The 20659-nt window shown below is 51.2% G+C and overlaps 1 protein-coding gene across 3 annotated transcripts in view; it reads left to right on the top strand.

The window, feature by feature from the left end:
• The window catches only part of SCUBE1 (signal peptide, CUB domain and EGF like domain containing 1), a 2600196-nt gene that overhangs the window by 1403716 nt on the left and 1175821 nt on the right, over nucleotides 1-20659 (top strand). For all 3 annotated transcript variants that reach the window (XM_069628128.1, XM_069628129.1, XM_069628127.1), the window contains one exon: nucleotides 871-993. In XM_069628128.1, the coding sequence (XP_069484229.1) occupies nucleotides 871-993 (123 nt within the window). The remainder of the gene's footprint in view (nucleotides 1-870; nucleotides 994-20659) is intronic.

The following is a 20659-nucleotide window of genomic DNA, read 5'->3' as shown; positions in this document are numbered from 1 at the left end:
TTGAGAACGAACATGGCTAAATGACCTGTTCTTTTGGGAAGGTACGCACTCAAGAGTACGCAGCCACACTTTAGTCTACTGTACTTTTCACAGAAGGGAAATACTATTTGCATATCACTCTTTGTCCCGCCCAAATGGGAAGTCCAGCACTGAAATGCTATGGCAATTACCATCCCCTAGAAAAGGCCATTTTTGTTGTGTTTGTTTTCATAGAGGGGTGCCCATGACCCATTTTGTGGTAAAGAACAAGGTGCGACACCAGCTAATTGTGTGTGAGTAAGAAGGGGTACAGTAGAGACTTTACCAGGATAAGAGACTTGACCATTGACGGACCTGATAGCTGAGAACGGAACTGTCGTCTCATGCTGGAAAAGCTCAAGCATGCGCTGTTCTCCAGAGTCCCACCTTGTCCTGTGCTCAAAACGAGGAGAAGGGACACCACGACTACCGCATCCTGACATATCATTTGTGAACACTTCTTTATTTGTTATGAGCCCTATCCCACACTTTGTATTAGCAATAGGTTTTTCTTAGTACATGCCTTTTTATTTGACAAGACGCCACTAGGGCTGCCTTATTTTGATTTGATGTTCTTAGCCTGCTCCCATCTTAGATTTAGGCTTAGATTAGGCATTTTTCGACCCTACCTATACAGTTTAATAAACACCCTTGAACTGTGATCACTTGTGTCTGTCTATTCTTGCTACCATGTAATCCTTACAGTATGTTATGTTATTATAAGCATGATCATTGAGCAGTCTGGGAATTAAATGACAGTTTAACCTGTTCATATGTTTTTCCTTTGTGTTGAATGAACGTGCGAGTGACCTGCTAACGTGAGCTGTGATCTTCGTTTTAAAATTCTTCTAGATGTTGATGAATGCAGCATTAACAATGGAAGCTGTCATCACAATTGCATTAATACAGTAGGGAGCTACGAATGCACTTGTCCAGCTGGAAAGAGGCTACACTGGAACAAAAAGGACTGTGTCGGTAAGCCTATAACTACCCTTTTTTTGGTTTTGGAGCATTTTGATGGCACCAACACCATTTCTACAGAGAAGAGAGATAGAGTAAATGGGCCCAGAAAGCTGACTTTGTGGTTGGCATTACAACTGGAAATGCTGTGGCATAATCAGCCAACACACTGAATGTTATTTCCAGTTTCCTTATGCCAATGCAATCCAATAATGGCTTGTTTCACTTATTTTGTCCCCATTAGGAGTACTGTAACATGTCACATTTGTGATTCAGTTTCAAAGCTGGGTCAGTATAGTGATTTTTCTTTTTGGAGTCAGAGGGAGTTGGGCTATATTTGGGCTACTTTCCTAGCTTGTTGTGCAACAGGTATGTTTCCTAGAAGTGCAGTACCAATAACAACATACAGAGGTCCTCATAAGTACCTCTGCATGTTGTCAATTGTTTCTCAGTTTTGTTTTTATGAAAGGTTGTGACTCTCTCTAGTATATTTATGTCTTCCACCTACAACCTCATGAGACACTGCTAATGGCTTGTGCCCATGTATGCAACCCTGTAACCAGCAGAGCCTCATGCTGGTCCAGCGTGCCAGGTTCATTGCCCAGGGCTCTTATGTAGTCCAGTCAAATACAGAGTTCACACAGCCTCCAGCTGCTTCTGTGCATCACAGGCAGCAGCAGTATTGTTACTGCGAGTATCGATCCCAGCTCCAGGCAGACTTTGTAAAGCTTTGCGCTATTCCAGTGGACCTGAGACACTGCCAACGCTGCAACTTTGTGAAGCTGAATATAGCTTCTCGTCTCACACTGCTTCTGTGCTCAAGTGACATGTGCTGCTAATGTCTCAAACTAGTCCAGTGTACCAGGTTTACTGTTATTATTCTGTATCAGTATTAAACTTTGGCATGCAAAGTTTCTTGGAGACACACACTGTTCCTGGAGCACTGCTAGTGCTATGCCCCCATAAAACACAAGGCAGGGTTTCTGTAATGTCCATCCTACTCCATTGCTTGTATGGCACTGCCAAAGCTCCGAAAGGAGGAAATCTGCAGCCAAAGAAGGCGTCTTCAGTCTTGCAGTGCCTCAGTGCACTGCCAATGAATCCCTTTGTCAGGTAGCACTTCAAAAGCTACACAACGTCCAAGTGCACCATGAGCACTACGAGTGCTCACACTGTTCCAGTGCCCCAGGGTCAATGCAAATGTTCTGTCCAAGTTTAAAATGCAAAGATACTGTCCCATACACTGTTCCAATGCACCAGCAATGCTTTTCATACCTTGTATCCTACCCACCAGGCTCACCGCTAATGCTATGTGCCTTGAAATTCTGTGCCAGGCAGACCTTCTATAGCATACTGTTCTGGTGGGCTCAAAAGGTGCTACTAAAGCACTCTGCATTGTTAAACGGATAAACGATATAGCCCTGATGCACAAGCTTATTGCAACTTTTTTCCCTCGTGTTCCTAGTAATGTGCAAATATTGTGTGTATCCTTCTTATCTGCGCCAACCTTGCACTATTGCCTTCTATGTTTGTTTCCAATTCTAATGTGATATCATGGGTTTTCTATCTCTCTCTCTCTCTCTCTCTCTCTCTCTCTCTCTTTCTCTCTCTCTTTCTCTCTCTCTCTCTATTACACGGCCCACGGTAGCGGGTGTGTAGTTATGGTTAAGTTGCTGAACCCATAGGAAGAACATTTTTTGGGCGGCTTATAACTTTGCTCCCCCTGGACGAATCCTCACCAAACTTTGCAAAAAAAGAATATGGCCCGCTCTGAATTTTTGGTGAGGTTTCGTCAAGGGAAGGTAACGTTATGGGGGGTCCCACATTTTTATTTCTCCATAGATTGAATGGAAAAGCGTCCTTTTGTACATTTGGTGGAAATCCGTCCAGTAGTTCTTTTTAAAATGACCAAAAAGTAGGTCCCAAAAAAATGTGTGATATCTGTGTCCGGTCTGCTGACACACTTCACTGTTCGCTCCGCGGACAGGACTACGATTGGTTAGTGGGTCGATGTCATGTCTGCGGACAAGCAACATGTTCGCTGATTCTTTGGAGTGAAGCGTGAGGATCGTCACATTTTCTTGATGTGCCCGCCATTTTGGATTCGTGGATATCCATGGACAGCGCGGCATGGAACAGAGCAGAAATCTATTTTTGGGGAGTGTGTTGGTGTGAAAGAGTGGCTGGAGAGGGTGGGGAAGTGAGCGATGGGTCAATTGCTGTATTTGTTTAGGTGGAAGAAGGCCGTGATCTGATTGCATTGTCCGCGGTCACTGCGGTTGTTCGAAGACATATTAAACACTGGCCACACTACCGGGTATTTTACTATGCTTAATGTATTGGTTTTGGGTAGTTAGTATTGGATGAAGGTATTTATTGAAGAGTTTGTTCACTGGCTGTAATTATTATTTTTGGATGTTAATTGAAGTGTATAGGTCTTGAGGTGGTTGGGTTATGTTTCTCCAGCATTGGATCTTTCATAGATTCAGATGCTTGAATATTCCCCGTCGTCAGACTGGGAATCCTCGGTGATAAATTAAATAATAATAATTTTTTTTTTAAATATATGTGTATATATATATATATATATATATATATATATATATATACACTGCCACCTAGCAGTGCATGTACATAGCCCATTATAGCCTATGAGCCACTTCATTGTGTAGTCCCTCCACCTCCACCTCACTTTGGTCCTTTATGGCCCCAGCCAATGAGGTGGCAGGGCTTAAGCTCCGCCCCCGGCAGCCATCTTCAGATTTTTCACCGCAGTCTATCAGACACAGGGAATCCTCAAGCTCTCTGAGCTTTCTCAAATTCTTTCTACTTTTGTGTGGAATATATTTGTAAAATATATTCCATCTTGTTCCCCTTCTTAGGGGCTTTTCTTTCCAATTAACCTTGGTGGCAAAACTTGTTGTTTTCCTCTCAAAATCGTCGACTGAACTTCTCTTCAGAAATGGAGGCACCTCAGGCTGTCAGGAAGCCTTCCCTGTTCAGGGACTGCACGAGGTGCAAGAAGAAATTGGTCTACTACAAGGACCCCCACGAGCATTGCATTTATTGTCTGTACCCACATGACATTAAAAAATGCCAGATTTGTAAAACCTTTTCCACTAAGACCCTTCATGACAGGCATAGAAGACTCCTTTCATACCTGGAATCAGGGATCAATCTTCGGACGAAGAGTCTGTCAGAACAGCTTCTGTCCAATCCAGCATTCCATCTGAGAGGCAAACTTCAAAGAGAAGGGCCTCTTCAGTGGAAAGGAGTTCCTCTCCCAAATCCAAAAAGAGGAAGCTGGAATTGATACCCTTTCTGCCTCCAGTTGACCTATCAAGCCAGAAAAAGTCAGCAAAATCTGCCTCCAGAGGTAAGGAGGAGTTTGCAAAAAACGGGGGGGGGGGCAGTCGTCGGCGGGTAAACCGCCCACGAATGAAGGGAAAGGTAAAGGCCCGTCATCAGCCATACCGTCGACGAAACCAGCATCGACGACGACGACGCTTAAGACATCGTCGACAGTTAGATCATCCCCATCGGACATGTCGACCGCGAAGCAATCGTCGACGAGCAAGAAACACCACTCGTCCACGAAGCATTCCTCCATGACGCAGTCGTCCACGGTACACACTCCACATTCGTCAACGAAGCCCTCGTCGACGGGAAAAGGTCAGTCGTCGACGACGAATCCCTTGTCGACGGGAAAATCTCAGTCGTCGACGGGAAAAGCTCAGTCGACAGCGAAGCCTCCGTCGACGGGACAATCTCTGTCGTCGACAGGAAAAGCTCAGTCGACAGCGAAGCCTCCGTCGACGGGACAATCTCTGTCGTCGACGGCGAAGCCCTCGTCGACGGGAAAATCTCAGTCGTCGACGAGGATAACATCATCCATAACGCCTTCAGAGGCACCGCAAATTTCGGCAGTTACAGAGGAATTACTGCCTCTCACTCTTGAAGCTCCTGTCATTACAAGCAATATCATTGAGACGAATACTGTAACTGAACCTCTGGTACAGCAATTTTCACCTTTGGGGCACATGGCAGAACTTCCGGATATAATTCTTCAGGAAGAATTCTCCGATGCGGAAGTGGTGGAAGAGTCTATCGGTCCCTTACCGAAGCAATACAGCCCTCCTTGGCACCCGTCCACGGGAGAATCCGAATATCCTCATGACCCGGTGCTCATGTTATCCGTGCAGAGGATTGTAGAAGAATTTTACAAACGGCAAAGGGAGAAGCAAATTCCGATTAATCCCATTCCTAGAGAGTCATCCCCGATTCCAGGCACATCGGGTTGCTCTCCTTACAGGAGTAGACCGCAAAAACGGATGAGATCACCTGCTCGAAGACCAAGGAGCAGCACCCACAGTGCTTCACCTACAAGAGTCCCGTCACCACAGTCATCGCACAGACCGCGATCTCCGGACGTAGATCCCACCATGGTACCGTCCACCATCTCGGTATCAGACTGGCAGGAGGATCCTTTTGGTGAATTTTCGCAACCAGAAGAAGGAGAAATTACTCAGGAGCCAGACGATTGGGATGACTATGTCGTCGAGAAGCCCAGGAGGAGAGACTCGCCGGGCAAGGCCTCACCACCGGATGATCTCGTCTCTTTCCACACCATAATAGGTAAAGCCGCAGAACTGTTTAAAATTCAGGTTTCTTCGGAGGAAAGGCAATCAGTGCTCTACGAGCACAGAGACAAACGAAGGAGGACAGTGACCACAATTCCCCTCCTCGATACCATCTGGGATTCCGGATCCAAGATCCTATCTACGCCCTTATCGACTCCGGCGTTGGTGTCCAGGCCAGAAAAGAAATATAAAGCTCCGGATTCGGCACCGCTTTGTTTAAGGGGTCATACGAAACCGGACTCAGTTATTACAGTGGCGGCCAGAAAGAAACTCGCCAACCCCTCCTCACCGTTGTCGGCCCCACCGGATAAGGACGGACGTAAATTGGAAGCCATGGGCAGGAAAGTGTCATCTTCTGCATCACTTACAATCAGAGCCGGTAATGCACTGGCCATGACCGCAAGATTCGATCGCGAGCTTTGGCTCCGCATGTCTAACTTGGCGAAACAATTACCACCGGAGCTCCAGAAGGAGGCAAAATCCATAATCGCGGATGGTGAAGCAACATCGGATCACATGATCGACGCAGCAGTTGGTGTGGCCGAATCAGGCTTCAGACAGATGGCGCACGGCACAGTGCTCAGAAGGCAGGCCTGGATGAAGGCTACTAACTTTAGACCTGAAGTTCAGGCGCAGATACAAGACATGCCATTTGACGGCCAAGATCTCTTTGGGAAAAAGATAGATGACCATTTGAAGGCAATCAAGACAGATACTGACACAGTCAGAGCCATCAGTTCTTTAAAGGACAAAAGTAAGGACCATCGGTCTTTTCGTCCCTTTAGAGGTTCATCTTCCAAGTTCAGGGGATACAGTCGTTCCTCCTATGGTCAAAAAGCACAAGGCGGCACGTACCAAGCCAATAAATATCAGTCATCCAACAGATACACCCATAGAGGCAGACGTGGCTCCGCCCAAGGGAAGTCGCAAGGCAAGCAGAACTGACGACCAATCCCCCCCCCCTTCGCCACGCCCCGGTGGGGGGAAGGGTGAGCCAGTTTTTCCAGCGCTGGCGGTCAATTACATCAGACAAATGGGTGTTACAGGTGATCCGAAAGGGTCACACCTTGGAATTTCTGGACCAACCTCCTTCCCTGCCTCCAACTCCCCGCAGAGTGCATATGCTAAAACAGGTCATGTCCGAAGTGCAAAAACTGCTCCAGAAGGCAGCAGTAGAGCCAGTACCCTATTCTCAGAGGGGAAAAGGTTTCTACTCCCGATTTTTCCTCGTCAGAAAGAAAAACGGTCAATGGAGGCCCATCTTGGACCTGAGGGCTCTCAACAAGTTCATCAAGCGCATAACTTTCAAGATGGTAGCTCTACAAGGGGTGCTACCTTGGTTAAACAAGCACGACTTCTTGGCCACTTTAGACTTGGAGGATGCATGCTTCCACATTCCGATCCATCCAGCACACAGGCAGTTCCTCAGGTTCACAGTGGGAGGGCTCCACTTTCAGTTTCAAGTGCTTCCGTTCGGTCTAAAATCGGCGCCAAGAGTTTTCACGAAGTGCCTGGCACCGGTAGCAGCAAGTCTCAGGAGAGCAGGAACGGACGTTTTTCCATACCTGGACGATTGGCTGATAAAGGCAAGTTCAGCTGCAAAGGCTCGTTCGGCAGTGTCGAGGACGGTCAACCTTCTAAAAGTGTTAGGTTTCTCCATCAACCAGATGAAGTCCTGCCTCGTTCCCAGCAAGGTAGCTCTCTTCCTGGGAGCCGAGCTCGACTCCAGCATTCCCAGAGTGAGACCATCCACAGAGAGAATAGCAGCGATTCTACGCTCAACTTCGAACTTCCTACAGAAAGAGACAACATCTGTACGCTCTTACAAATCCCTATTGGGCATGATGTCATCATGCATATTCCTCATACCGAACTGCAGGCTTCGCATGAGGCCGGTTCAGGAAGCTCTGGACCACCAATGGAAACAAGCTTTCGGATGCTGGGAAGACATTGTCCAGATTCCACCGACGTTGCACAAGGCCCTTCGATGGTGGAACGTTCCGAGGAATCTTCTACAGGGAATGCCGTTTCAAGCACCGACATCGACCCTCCTGCTGCGGACGGACGCTTCCTTATCAGGCTGGGGCGCTCATTTTGCGGACCTCCAAACCAAGGGATCTTGGTCGGCACAAGAGTCCCAGCTCCACATCAACGTGTTGGAGCTCAGGGCCGTAAGGTTGGCGCTGAAAGCCTTCGTACCGGTTATAGCTGGTCAAGTTCTTACGGTCCAGACAGACAACACGACCTCCATGCACTATACAAACAAGCAGGGAGGCACGAGGTCTCAGATTCTGTCGCAAGAAGCCCAACAGCTATGGGCATGGGCCTTGCGCTACGGGATACAGATCAGGGCAGAGCACCTTCCAGGAGTAGACAATGTCCTAGCGGACAGATTAAGCAGAGAATACACAGCGTCACACGAGTGGGAGTTGGACGACAGAGAAACCCGACAGATATTTGCCTTATGGGGCCATCCGCAGATCGACCTTTTCGCCACCAGGAACAACAAAAAATGCAAGAGATTTGCGTCAAGATACCCCGAGCACCAATCGCTGGGAGACGCGTTCTCAGTGGATTGGTCGGGGAAGCTCCTCTACGCCTTCCCACCCATTCCCCTCATGTCGAGGGTACTTCGCAGGGTGAAAGAACAGGATTGTTCCTTGATTCTTATTGCACCCGATTGGGCACGGCAAGTCTGGTACCCGACACTGAGACAACCCCGATTCGTCTCAAATCACATCAATATCTACTGACACAACAGAACCGCAAGGTCCTCCACCACGACCCGAGGAGCCTGTCCCTCAAAGCATGGTTCCTGAGCAGCGTAAACTAATGCACCTAAAGTTACCATCAGAATGCTGGGATATCATCAGGGCCGCTAGAGCCCCGTCCACGCAACTCACCTACACCAGAAAATGGACCAGGTTTTCCAAATGGTGCGAGACCTCTGCGATCGATCCCCTCACGGCCTCGGTTGATCAAATTCTGCCTTACTTGTTGCACCTGGCTAAATCAGGGCTCTCACTGTCCTCTATCAAGGTCCATCTGTCAGCCATAGCGGCCTACACAGTAACCGCGGAGACGCAAGCCTTACTCTCCTTACCAGCGATCAAGATCTTCCTGAAAGGGCTGATGCGTACTTATCCGCCTACACCCACACCAGTTCCGGACTGGAGCCTCAACACCGTCTTAACAGCCCTCATGCAACCTCCCTTCGAGCCCATACATAGATGCGATATGAAATTCTTGTCCTGGAAGACATCCTTCCTGGTAGCCATCACATCGGCCAGAAGGATCAGTGAGTTGCAAGCTTTGTCTTCGGAACCTCCATTTACCTTGTTCCAGAAGGACCGCGTCATCTTAAGGCCTCACCCGAAGTTCCTCCCCAAGGTACTTTCGGAGATGTCGTTCACTGAGCGCATTGTTTTACCAACCTTCTTCCAGAATCACGCTTCGGAAGCGGAAAGGACATTACACTCTCTAGACGTTTCTAGGGTGTTGAAGTTTTACTTGCAAAGAACCAAGGAGTTCCGCTCCTCAAACCGGCTATTCATTTCCTTCTCTGGCCGTACCAAGGGCCAACATATATCCAAACAAAGCCTGGCACGCTGGGTATCGTCCTGCATTACCCACTGTCATCAGTTGAAAGGCGACCCTTTAACTAGACCGCCGTCTGCGCACTCCACCAGAGGAAGGGCGGCGTCAACAGCATTCCACGCAGGGGTGGCCTTGAAAGACATATGCAGAGCTGCCACGTGGAGCACTCTCCATACTTTCGCGAAACACTACTGCCTGACTGAAGATACCAACAAAGAAACTGCAGTTGGACAGGCAGTGCTTCGCCATCTCTTTGTATGAGGTAGGACCAGCCTCCTTTCCCACCTTTCCCGAAGTATGTAACCGTTGTGTTGCTGCATGGTAAAGGTTTGATCAGAAATATGTTTTTTCTGTAATTATGCATATCTGTTTATAATGGTGGCATGTTTTAACTGCTTGGTATTCTATTCAAGCATCTGAATCTATGAAAGATCCAATGCTGGAGAAGTCTTAGTTACTTACCTGTAACTGTATTTCTCCAGCATTGGTATCTTACATAGATTCACATGCGCCCGCCCGCCTCCCCTGAGAGGCTGCTCCTATGCTCGGCATCCATCATACTGTAATCTCTACGGTTCAAAATCTGAAGATGGCTGCCGGGGGCGGAGCTTAAGCCCTGCCACCTCATTGGCTGGGGCCATAAAGGACCAAAGTGAGGTGGAGGGACTACACAATGAAGTGGCTCATAGGCTATAATGGGCTATGTACATGCACTGCTAGGTGGCAGTGTGTGTATATATATATATATATATTTAAAAAAAAAATGTTATTATTATTTAATTTATCACCGAGGATTCCCAGTCTGACGATGGGGAATATTCAAGCATGTGAATCTATGAAAGATACCAATGCTGGAGAAATACAGTTACAGGTAAGTAACTAAGACTTTTGGGTTGTGGTGAATGGGCAGGTGTTTGTTTGCATGGGTGTGTTATGCTGCTGTGGTTGAGGCCAGGGCCTAGAGTGTTGGGTGCATGGCCGAAGGCCGTATGCCCGAGGCCATGCACTGAAGACTCTATGCCCCAGCCACAACCACTGCAGCATAACACACCCATGCAAGCAAACATTTTGGGTTGTGGTCAGTGGTCAGGTGTTTGCTTGCATGGGTGTGTTATGTTGCAGGGGTGTGACTCAAATCATTGTTTATGATGTTTGTTAATCTTCTTAGAATCACATGCTGTGCATATGGTCCGACATCCAGTGGTAACCGCGGAGTATTGCATCTTGTCTTTCGAGAATCGAAAGGGGACGTCGACATGGGCATGCCTGTAACACTATCCCTGCGTGACGTGTAGTGTACCCAAAATCCGTCAAGCGTCGATGTCCCTCAGATTGTTTTTTTCCGCCCAGCATACTGGTCGTCTTGATGCGGAGCTCGTCAAATACTTTGCTTATTGTCCCATTGACGTTTTGTCGAATAATTATATAAAGTATCGATATCACCCTATCCGTCCCTTATTTCAACTGCTGTTACAGACCACTGCCGAAAACCTCAAGAACTTGACAGACAGTGATCCAGTCGGCGCTGCTGACCACGTGGCCGGGCCTTCAGCCGGCCTATACAGTAGGGAGAGTGGGGTCGGGTGGACATTTCTATACAAATTGAGAAAGCCTTTTCCTTTCATTTCTCTTTCCCTTTCGGTCATTGTCACTCTACACATCCTCAGCTATGGAGAGGACTCCATTTAGGTCTTGCATTAATTGTAGGAGCAAATTCCCTTGGAAAGATAGGCACAGACGGTGTAACCGGTGCTTGCCCCTCGATCATAAAGAAGAAGGATACGTGGCTTGTAAACTCCTCCGTCCTAAGACATTAAAGGTGCATAGAGTGAAGCGGTGGGCGGCCTCCCGCATGTTGAAGATCGACCTTTCGCCTGCTTCCGCAGCCACCTAATGTGACGACGGCGAGAGTGACGATCATACCTCCGAACCGGAGGTTGTTGACCTTTCGACAGAACGCTCGCGTTCTGCATCGTCTGTCCCCGGTCCGCTATGCACGCTTAGGCACTGCTATGGTGAAGTCACACCCCGTTGACAAAGACGAACATGTACACAGCACAAAGCACACAACCCAAAGTCAATCTTCAGCCAGGACGAAGAAGACTTCAGCGCCAACGGGTACACCAGAAGCTCCGGTGGCACGCACTGACTGTCAGGGTCGGCAGTCCTGCCTGCAGCCGCAATTGTGCCTAGCGACCAGGTTATCGAAAAAACAAAGGGCGCTACCCCCAATATATCAGGTTCCAATGAGACGCATCGCAAGAAGGCATCCGGCGACGATAGGGTTCCGGTTCCACCAAAGAAGGCGGTTGCAGAAGACAAGGCCCTGGTACCGCCGAAAAAAGGCATCAGTTGAGGACAAGGCCCTGTCACCGGCAAAGAGGACCCCCTCGCAATCCAAGGCTGAAACTACGCGCCTCCCCACCACGGAGGACATCGCCGTCAGCTTAGCCAGGATTGTCGCCGCCGATACCCAGAAGCAGCAGGCCGGGGATGCACCGAGGCCCATAGAAAGGCCCAGGGATCCATCGAGGTCCAAGGATGGCCTAAGGGGCGTAGCGGAACCCACCCATAAGTTGAAGCAGAAGCACAGAGACGTCTCAATTCTGTCGATACCTCAGGAGGAGTTCTCTGAGGGCGGAGAAGGATTATTTTCGACGATGAGACGAAAATATCAAAAAATATTTCGACAGATGAACACGAAGAACTTTTTCCACCTCTAGACCACTCTAGATCCTCGGTTTGGACTAGGGAAAAGTTTGAGAACTGCATGGAAAGGCTGGTCAGGTTTGTTTCTTGTTCAGAATAACCCACGCCAAGGAGGCCAAGGAATGAGAGCCCTGTGGACCCCAAAGCTAAATTTCCAAGACTTTTCGACCCCGAAGAGGATTTATACAATTACAACCTTACAGAGGAGGAAATTCATGCTGATACCCAGGATGATCATCAACCCTGAAGATATGCATGAGAACCCAGATGTGGGTGACCCCCAACCATGGCAATACCCGGATCATCAACACCCTTATGTCCTGGCTCTGGACTCTCCCCAGTCCACTCCCAATAGGCAACAGCCATCGCCAGTGGATGATCAATTGACTTTTAACTTAATGTTCTCCAGCATGGGGTCTGGCATGGATTCACATGCTCATGAATATTCCCCGTCGTCAGGCTGGGAATCCTCGGTAAAGAAAAAACCAGTATCAGTTTCGTTTCTGATCTGTCTTTCGTAGTAGTAACCAATCACTGATCTCTGCTTCATACTGACCACAGCCAATGACTGCCCTCTACCTAAGCCCCGCCTCTGGCAGCCATCTTCAGATTTTTACCGCACGTTCAAGTGTTGGGATCCTCGTGCTATTGCTCTCGAGCGTTAGTGCTATTTTTTCACGTTTTTTTCTCAAAAACTTCGATTTTTCGGTCAAAAGAGCCTCAAGCTCCACCGTTTCTTCATCCGATCAACGGGGACCCGTTTCGGATTCGTCTATGCCCCTCAAGGGTGAAGATTTCGTCGAGCCACGCTTTTGGAGGACTCCAGAAGTTTCTCATCCCCATCTCGGACATGGCCCAGGAGAAGGGAAGCTCGACGCCCGGAAAGCTGTTCAGGGTCTGCCCTGGATGCCAGCTTCAGAATGTCTTTAAGGAGGACGAACACTCCTTTTGTCTGTACTGCCTACATGAGGACAAGACGCACGTGGAGAAGGACTGTGCGTTTTGCGGCAATATGTCGGAGCGGACCATGAAGGACCGCCATCAACGTCTCGCCAACTGGCTGGAAGGGAAGAGCACGTCAGGCGAGAAGAAGAAGAAGAAATCCGAGCGGTCTTCTAAGACCTTTGAGGACACCCCGGCGACGGGGGTCCAACACAAGGCCAAGCACCGCGAGTCCGCTGGCACCGGGAGCGCCGAACGGTCGGGCTCTACGGGCGCCAGGCAGGTCGCACCCTCCCCGGCACCATCAACCACGAGCCAACGCTCTGGTTCGGGTAAGAGGAAGGCCGAGCACCCGGCGAAGCTCCTGGAGAGGCCCCGGTCGAGCTTGAAGGCCCCATCGGAGGGAGAGCGAGGCAGTGACCCTCCCCCCAAGGAGAAGGCGGTGAGTGCACCTAAGGTGGTGAAAGCCTTAATCCATCCGGCCAAGGCCTCTATCGAGACAGTCGCGGCGGCCCTGGCTCAGCCTGTGGAGGCTACACCAGTGGTGGCGACCTCGGGGCTCAGAGTCTCCCTGCCACCGCAGAGGGAGTCCTCTTTTATGCCCATCGACAGGACCCCATGAAACCTCCGACGGAGAAGAAAAAGGGGGGGCAGGGGGTCGTTGTGGATTCGGCCTCAACCTCTGAGGAAGAGCTGATCGAAGTCTTAAGCCATGGTGTTGGTGTGGAAGAAGACCAGCCCGTCGGGAGGGACCCCGACGTGGCAGACGACGATAACGTCGAGGGTGCCGACGGGGCCCCTGACCGCCCCTCGGTATCCCCTCAACCAGTGCCGCAAGACAACTCGGTGGCCATTTTGTTGGCTATACAGTCCTTATGCTCGGAGATAAGGACAAGACTGCCGTTACCACCAGCGGAGGAACCGCTCCCAACGGGGGACCCGGAGCCAGGCCCTTCTGGGAGCCCTCCCCCTAAGAGAAGAAGGATTCATCCTCCACCTCCTTTTCAGCCATCGCGCCCTGTTCAGCCCTCCTCCCAGTTCACGACTCGTGGGGATGATACGGGGACTGACACGGCCGTGACGGGTACGGACGACGAGGTTTACGACGAGGATCTGCCGTCGTCACCTCCCACCCGGGCTTCCCCGCCCGACGAGATTGGATCGTTTCACTCCATGATCGCCAGGGCATCCGAGCTTTTCCAGCTCTGCCCGAAAGAGAAGAAGAAGGAAGGTTTCCTTTATCAACGGCGCGAGGCCAAGAGGAAGACGGTCCTCTCCGTAAATCTACTGGATGATATTTGGGATGAGGGCCTCGCCCTCCTCAAGAACCCATCCACGACGCCGGCTAGAAGGGATCGGTACGAGAAGAAGTACTGGGTCCCGGACGCAGTCCCCTTGTGCCTTCGGGCACAGCCGACCCCAGACTCGGTCGTCTCCGCGGCGGCCAGGAAGAAAGCGGGGGAGGGAGCACGGCCTCTATGTCGACCTCCCTGCCGGACGACGAGGGAAAGAAATTAGATACGATGGGACGCAGGGTCATCTCGTCTGCAGCGACAACGATTAAGGCGGCCAACGCCTTGGCTATCGTAGCCCTCTACGACAGGGAGTTGTGGTACAAACTGGCCCCCCTGCTGGACTTCCTACCGGACGACAAGAGGGCGGATGCCCTAGAGATCTTGCAGGAAGGAGAGATGGCGTTGGACCACGCCATTACGATTGCGACGGACATCGCTGACACTGGATTTCGCCAGTTGGGCAACGGCGTGTGCCTTAGGCGCCGTGGATGGCTCCAGGCTACTGACTTCCGTCAGGACGTGCAGACCAGGGTTTTGGACATGCCGTTCGACGGAAACAACCTGTTTGGGAAAACAGTGGACGATTCCCTTCAAGCCATCAAGGCAGACACGGAGACGGCCCGGGCTCTTGGGGTTCTCCAGCAAAGGCGGCCGCCCTTTCGGAGCGGCGGAGGCAAACAGGGTGCCTCCAAAGGTTCCGGCGGCGGATTTTCCACCTACCGTCAAGCGGCCCTTTCGTCGTCGCAGGAAGCTTACAGGGGACGAGGCAAGTCAGGCGGACCCCGCCGTCGTCGCCAAGGAGGTCAAGGCGACAAAGCCTCGTCGAAGCAGGACTGAACCGGCCGTGGGGTCGGGCCCCCACCGAAGCACCCCGGTGGGAGGTCGGTTGGCGAGCTTCGTCAGCGTGTGGGAGTCCATCTCCACCGACCGTTGGGTGCTGGATGCCCTAGCCCAGGGTCACGCGCTCGAGTTTCTAAAGAGGTGCCCGCGCGTACCCCCTGTGGCCAGGAAAGAACATCACGTCCCTCAACTTCTCTTGGAGGTAAAGGCGATGCTCAGGAAGCGCACCATCAAGCACGTCCCAAAGAGGCTTCGGGGCTCCGGAGTTTACTCAAGATACTTCCTCGTGAAGAAGAAGACGGGAGGATGGCGTCCCATCCTGGACCTACGACGACTGAACAAATTCATCAAGGCACAGAAGTTCCGGATGGTCACCCTCCAACACGTCCTGGTCATCTGGAGGAGGGCGTTTTCCTGTCGTCGTTGGATTTGGAGGATGCCTACTTCCATATTCCCATCCTAAAGGGACACCGAAAGTTTATCAGGTTCGTGGTCCAAGGGCGTCACTATCAGTTCAGAGCCCTTCCCTTCGGGCTGAGGTCGGCACCCAGGGTGTTCACCAAGTGCCTCGCACTGGTGGCGGCGCAGCTGCGCCGAGAAGGGATCCACGTCTACCCCTACCTGGACGACTGGCTCATCCGAGCGAAGACGAAGGAGCTCGCCGTGAAGCACACGGCAAGGACCGTCCAACTTCTCACGGACTTGGGATTCTCCATAAACTACGCCAAGTCCCACCTGGTGCCCGCGCAAGACGCACTGTTTCTGGGAGCGAAGCTCGACACAGTGTCGCTGGCCTATCCGTCGGAGGAAAGGATGAGGGCCATTCTGGGCAAGGTGCAGCGGATGCTGGTTGCGGACGCGGCCGGAGTGAGGTCCATCAAGTCCCTCCTCGGAATGATGTCTTCTTGCATTTACCTCATCCCCCTGTGCAGGCTCCGGCTGCGCCTGTTGCAGGAGTTCCTGGACGCGGGCTGGATCCAGACGACGGGCAGCTTCGAGGAGAGGATCACACTCGACGAGAGTTTCCGACGAGCAATCCGGTGGTGGGGCACCCGCACGCATCTGATGGCGGGCATGGACTTCCAAGCCCCCGGCCACCAGGAGACAGTAACCACGGATGCCTCCCTGGAAGGGTGGGGAGCGCACACCGAAAATCTGCACGCGAGAGGCCTTTGGCTCCCGACGGAGAAGTACCTCCATATCAACGTCCTGGAGCTCCGTGCAGTGTTTTGGGCCCTCAGTTCCTTCCTTCCGTCCCTCAAGGGCAAGGTGGTGAGGATCTTCACTGACAACACCACCACCATGTTCTACATCAGGAAACAGGGCGGAACCAGGTCCCCAGCCCTGTCCAGGGAGGCGCAGGATCTGTGGCATTGGGCCGTCGCCCAAGGGATGTTTCTGGTGCCGTTTCATCTGGCAGGGATAAAAAACACCATCGCCGACTCACTCAGCAGGGAGCTGCGCTCGTGCCACGATTGGGAGCTACGACAGGATCTAGTGGACCGCCTCTTCTGACGGTGGGGCACACCCCAGATCGATCTGTTCACGACGGCAACGAACTCCAAGTGCCGGAGGTTCACCAGCAGGTTTCCCCAGCCGAGGAGCATGGGCGATGCTTTCTCGTTCCCCTGGGAGGGCCTGTTTCTATACGCGTTCCCTCCATTGCCATTGCTGATCCGGCTCATCAACCAGCTCAAGAGGTCACGGTGTAGGATGATCCTCGTCGCACCTGCGTGGCCGAGGCAGATATGGTTCCCGGACCTTCTGGACTTGTCAGCGTCCCCGTCAATCAAGCTGCCAGGGGACGCGGATCTTCTCTCCAGGGAAGGAGGCGCCATCCTCCATCACGACCCGAAGTCGCTGAACTTGCAGGCGTTAGAGTTTGGAGGATACGACATACCGGCCGACTGCAGAGAGGTTCTTGCAAAGGCCAGGGCGTCCTCAACTCTTAAATGCTACGGACACAAATGGAAGAGGTTCTCTGTCTGGTGCCACGCACAGTAGATTAACCCTCTACGGATTACGGCTCCCCAAGTACTGCCGTACCTACTGACGCTGGCCAAGCTGGACTGGCGCACGCGTCCATCAAGATTCATCTTGCTGCGATCTCCTGATACACCAGAACCACGGGGCGGACGTCCTTGTGGTCTCATCGTCTGGTGAAAGAGTTCATGAAGGGACTGTTCAGATCGTTCCCGCCGGTGAAGGCTCCGGCCCCGGCGTGGGAGCACAACATGGTGCTGACCAAGCTCATGGGACCTCCGTTCGAGCCTCTGCACTCGGCTCCGTTGAAGTTCTTGTCGTGGAAAACAGCGTTTCTTGTGGCCATCACCTCCGCACGACGGGTGGGAGAGATCCAGGCCCTTTCCTGCAAGGCCCCGTACTTGACTTTTCACGACACGAGGGTAGTGCTCAGGACGCACCCCTCCTTCATGCCCAAGGTGCCGTCGGACTTCCACCTCAACGAACCCTTGGTGTTGCCTGTTTTCTTCCCGTCGCCTTCATCGCCGGCTAAAAGGACTTTGCACTCGCTGGATGTGGCTAGAGCGCTGAAGTTCTACGTGGACCGCACAAAGTGTTTTCGACAGACGTCACAACTCTTTGTGAACTTTGGACCTGTCAATCAGGGGAAGGCTCTCTCGAAGGCTTCCATTTCCAGATGGCTCTCCGGCTGTATCATGTACTGTCATCGGTTGGCAAACCGACCGCTGCCTGGCCGTCCGAGAGCCCATTCCACCAGAGCGATCGCAGCTACCACGGCGTTCCTATCTGGTGTGCCCTTGCTGGACATCTGCAGGGCTGCTACGTGGAGGTCGACGCACACCTTCACGAAATTCTACTGCGTCGATTGGGATTCCAGGGAGGAGTCCAGGGTCGGCCAAGCAGTGCTGCGCAACCTGTTCGCCTAAGGTGAGCCTGGTGAGGAGGTAAGATTTGCTTAATGTTGAGTTTGATGTAATGCTTAATGTTGAGCCTTTGCCACCTCCCGTGGTTGTGCATGTGTGTACTGCTATCTTTATTTATGAGCATGTGAATCCATGCCAGACCCCATGCTGGAGAAGGAACAAGTTACTTACCTGTAACTGTTGTTCTCCAGCATGGGTGTGGCATGGATTCACATGCGAACCCTCCCGCCTACCCCTCTGCGGCTCTTCACTTGGTCATACTGCCACTTCACGTGCTACCAAATCTGAAGATGGCTGCCAGAGGCGGGGCTTAGGTAGAGGGCAGTCATTGGCTGTGGTCAGTATGACGCAGAGATCAGTGATTGGTTACTACTACGAAAGACAGATCAGAAACGAAACTGATACTGTTTTTTTCATTACCGAGGATTCCCAGCCTGACGACGGGGAATATTCATGAGCATGTGAATCCATGCCAGACCCATGCTGGAGAACAAAAGTTACAGGTAAGTAACTTGTTCCTTATGTAAAGCAGCTGATCACTTTAAGATTGCTACGGATGAGACGGTCCCCGAAGCTGACTTCGTGGAAGACATCCTTAAGGAGAAACCACCGGCCAGCCAAGTCATTCCCCTCCTCAATTCAATTAAAAAACGTCTGGCACTGTCCTTATCAACACCTGCTCTCACAAGACGGGTGAACACGCAAATAGAAAAACTTTCTCCCTTCTCCATCTGTACATCAGAGGTCATTCCACCCCAGACTCCTTGGTGGTGACTACCACACGAAAGCAGGCAAGGGTCCCTTTGTCAACAGGCGAGGGAGCCCCTGATAAGGAGGGTTAACGACTTTACGCCCTCGGGAAAAGGATCACGGTTGCAGCAGCATTATTAACGCGCATTGCCAACAACACTACCTTGTTGGCCAGCTACGCAGATGCCCAATGGACTTTACTACAGGAAGGCATACAGGAGGTTCCTGAACCCCTACATACTCGTCTCCTCACCACTGTCACTGAAGGCAGACAGGTGAACCAGAGCATTCTTAAGAATACTTTGGACTCTGCAGAAACTGCTGATTGTTCCCTGGCTCAAGGCACGCTCCTGCAAAGACATGCGTTGCTACGGAACTCTGGATTCAAGTCAGAGACGCAAGCGTCACTAATAAACAAACACGTGGAAGAATCCAACCTGTTTGGGAAAGCGGTCGATGAGGCCCTCGAAACCGCAAAAAAGGAACATGACACCTTAAAAACATTGGATCAGATGACACAAAGACCCTCTACAAGAAGAGGACCTGGGTCCAAACAGCTTTTTCATGGCCAACGCTTCCCTCACAATACTCATCGGGAAATAATTGGAATTCTACACAGGGAAATAGCGGATACATCACCCTGTATCCCCAAAGCGGTCAACACAGTGGAAAACGAAGAAGCCGGATCTCTACCCCAGAGGCTCCCCAGCCTCAGGTTCGAAATTACCAGAAATTTAGGGTCCCCTCCCATGCCTCCACGGTCGGGGGCCAGCTAACATCGTTTCTTCAGGCATGGGAGGGAATAACTACAGACCAGTGGGTGCTAAAGACTGTGACCCACGGGTACTGTATAGAGTTCCACTGGTCCCCAACCTTTAGACCTCCACGAGCAAGACGGCTGTCAACAGACCACCTTTGCATTCTTCTGCAGGAATTCGAGACACTACTGGAGAAAGGAGCCATAGAAATGGTACCTCTGTCTCAGGTAAAAGAAGGTATTTATTCAGTGTACTTCCTTGTACCAAAAAAGGATTTAACCATGCGCCCTGTTTTAGATCTGCACCCAGCGAACAAGTTTGTGAAGCCACAAAAGTTCTGCATGGTCACACTACAGGAAGTAATCCCACTGCTATCACCGGGGGATTACATAGCAACACTGGACATGAAAGTTGCATACTTTCATATTTAAATGTTGCCAGCGCACAGAAAAGACCTCAGATGTATGATACAGGACAAACATTACCAGTTCAAAGTCCTAACCTTCTGCATAGCGTCTGCATCAAGGGTATTTACAAAGGTACTAGCGGTAGCAGCAGCACATCTGCGCAGGTAATCCACCCCGGTCTATCCTTACCTCGACGACTGGCTCATAACAGGGGACTCTTACGAAACATGTCTGTCAAATACCCAAAAGACGATAGATCTTTTATTCAGTCTAGGATTCTCTATCAACGAGAAGAAATTCAGCCTAGACCCCAGTCAGGTCAAACATTTCCTAGAAGCTCTAATTCGAACAAAGGACAGCCTCATCTTCCCCTCCAACGAAAGGGTCCAAAACATGTTGTTTCAAATCCCTCAGTAGGTAGCTAGTCGAGGGGTGACCGTAAGCAAGGCTATGCGACTGCTAGGAATGATGGCGTCATGTATCTACTTGGTTCCTCATGCGCGCCTGCGCCCAATGCAAGAGTGGCTCAACAGCCAGTGGTGTCAGGCCTGCGGACAGTGGGATGATTTAGTCGTCGTCTCGCCGGCCCTCATTCTCTCGCTGCAGTGGTGGTCGAGTGACAACCTCTTGAAAGGGAGATCCTTTACCACCCCGCAGTGGAAGCCACTCTAACCACAGACGCGTCTCTTAAAGGTTGGGGAGCTCACCTGCTTTAACAAACAGCACACAGAGTTTGGTTGTCAGACATAGGATCCAACCACATAGACCTGTTGGAACTGTTGGTAGTGTTCAAAGCACTAAAAGCTTTCCAGGCACAACTGCTGGGGAAAACGATCC

Source organism: Ambystoma mexicanum, chromosome 12 (assembly GCF_040938575.1).
Source record: "Ambystoma mexicanum isolate Mex_15411 chromosome 12, UKY_AmexF1_1, whole genome shotgun sequence".
In the NCBI taxonomy this organism is placed as follows: domain Eukaryota; kingdom Metazoa; phylum Chordata; class Amphibia; order Caudata; family Ambystomatidae; genus Ambystoma; species Ambystoma mexicanum.
The sequence above is the reverse complement of the archived record's forward strand: the minus strand, read 5'-3'. Positions and strand labels throughout refer to the sequence as shown.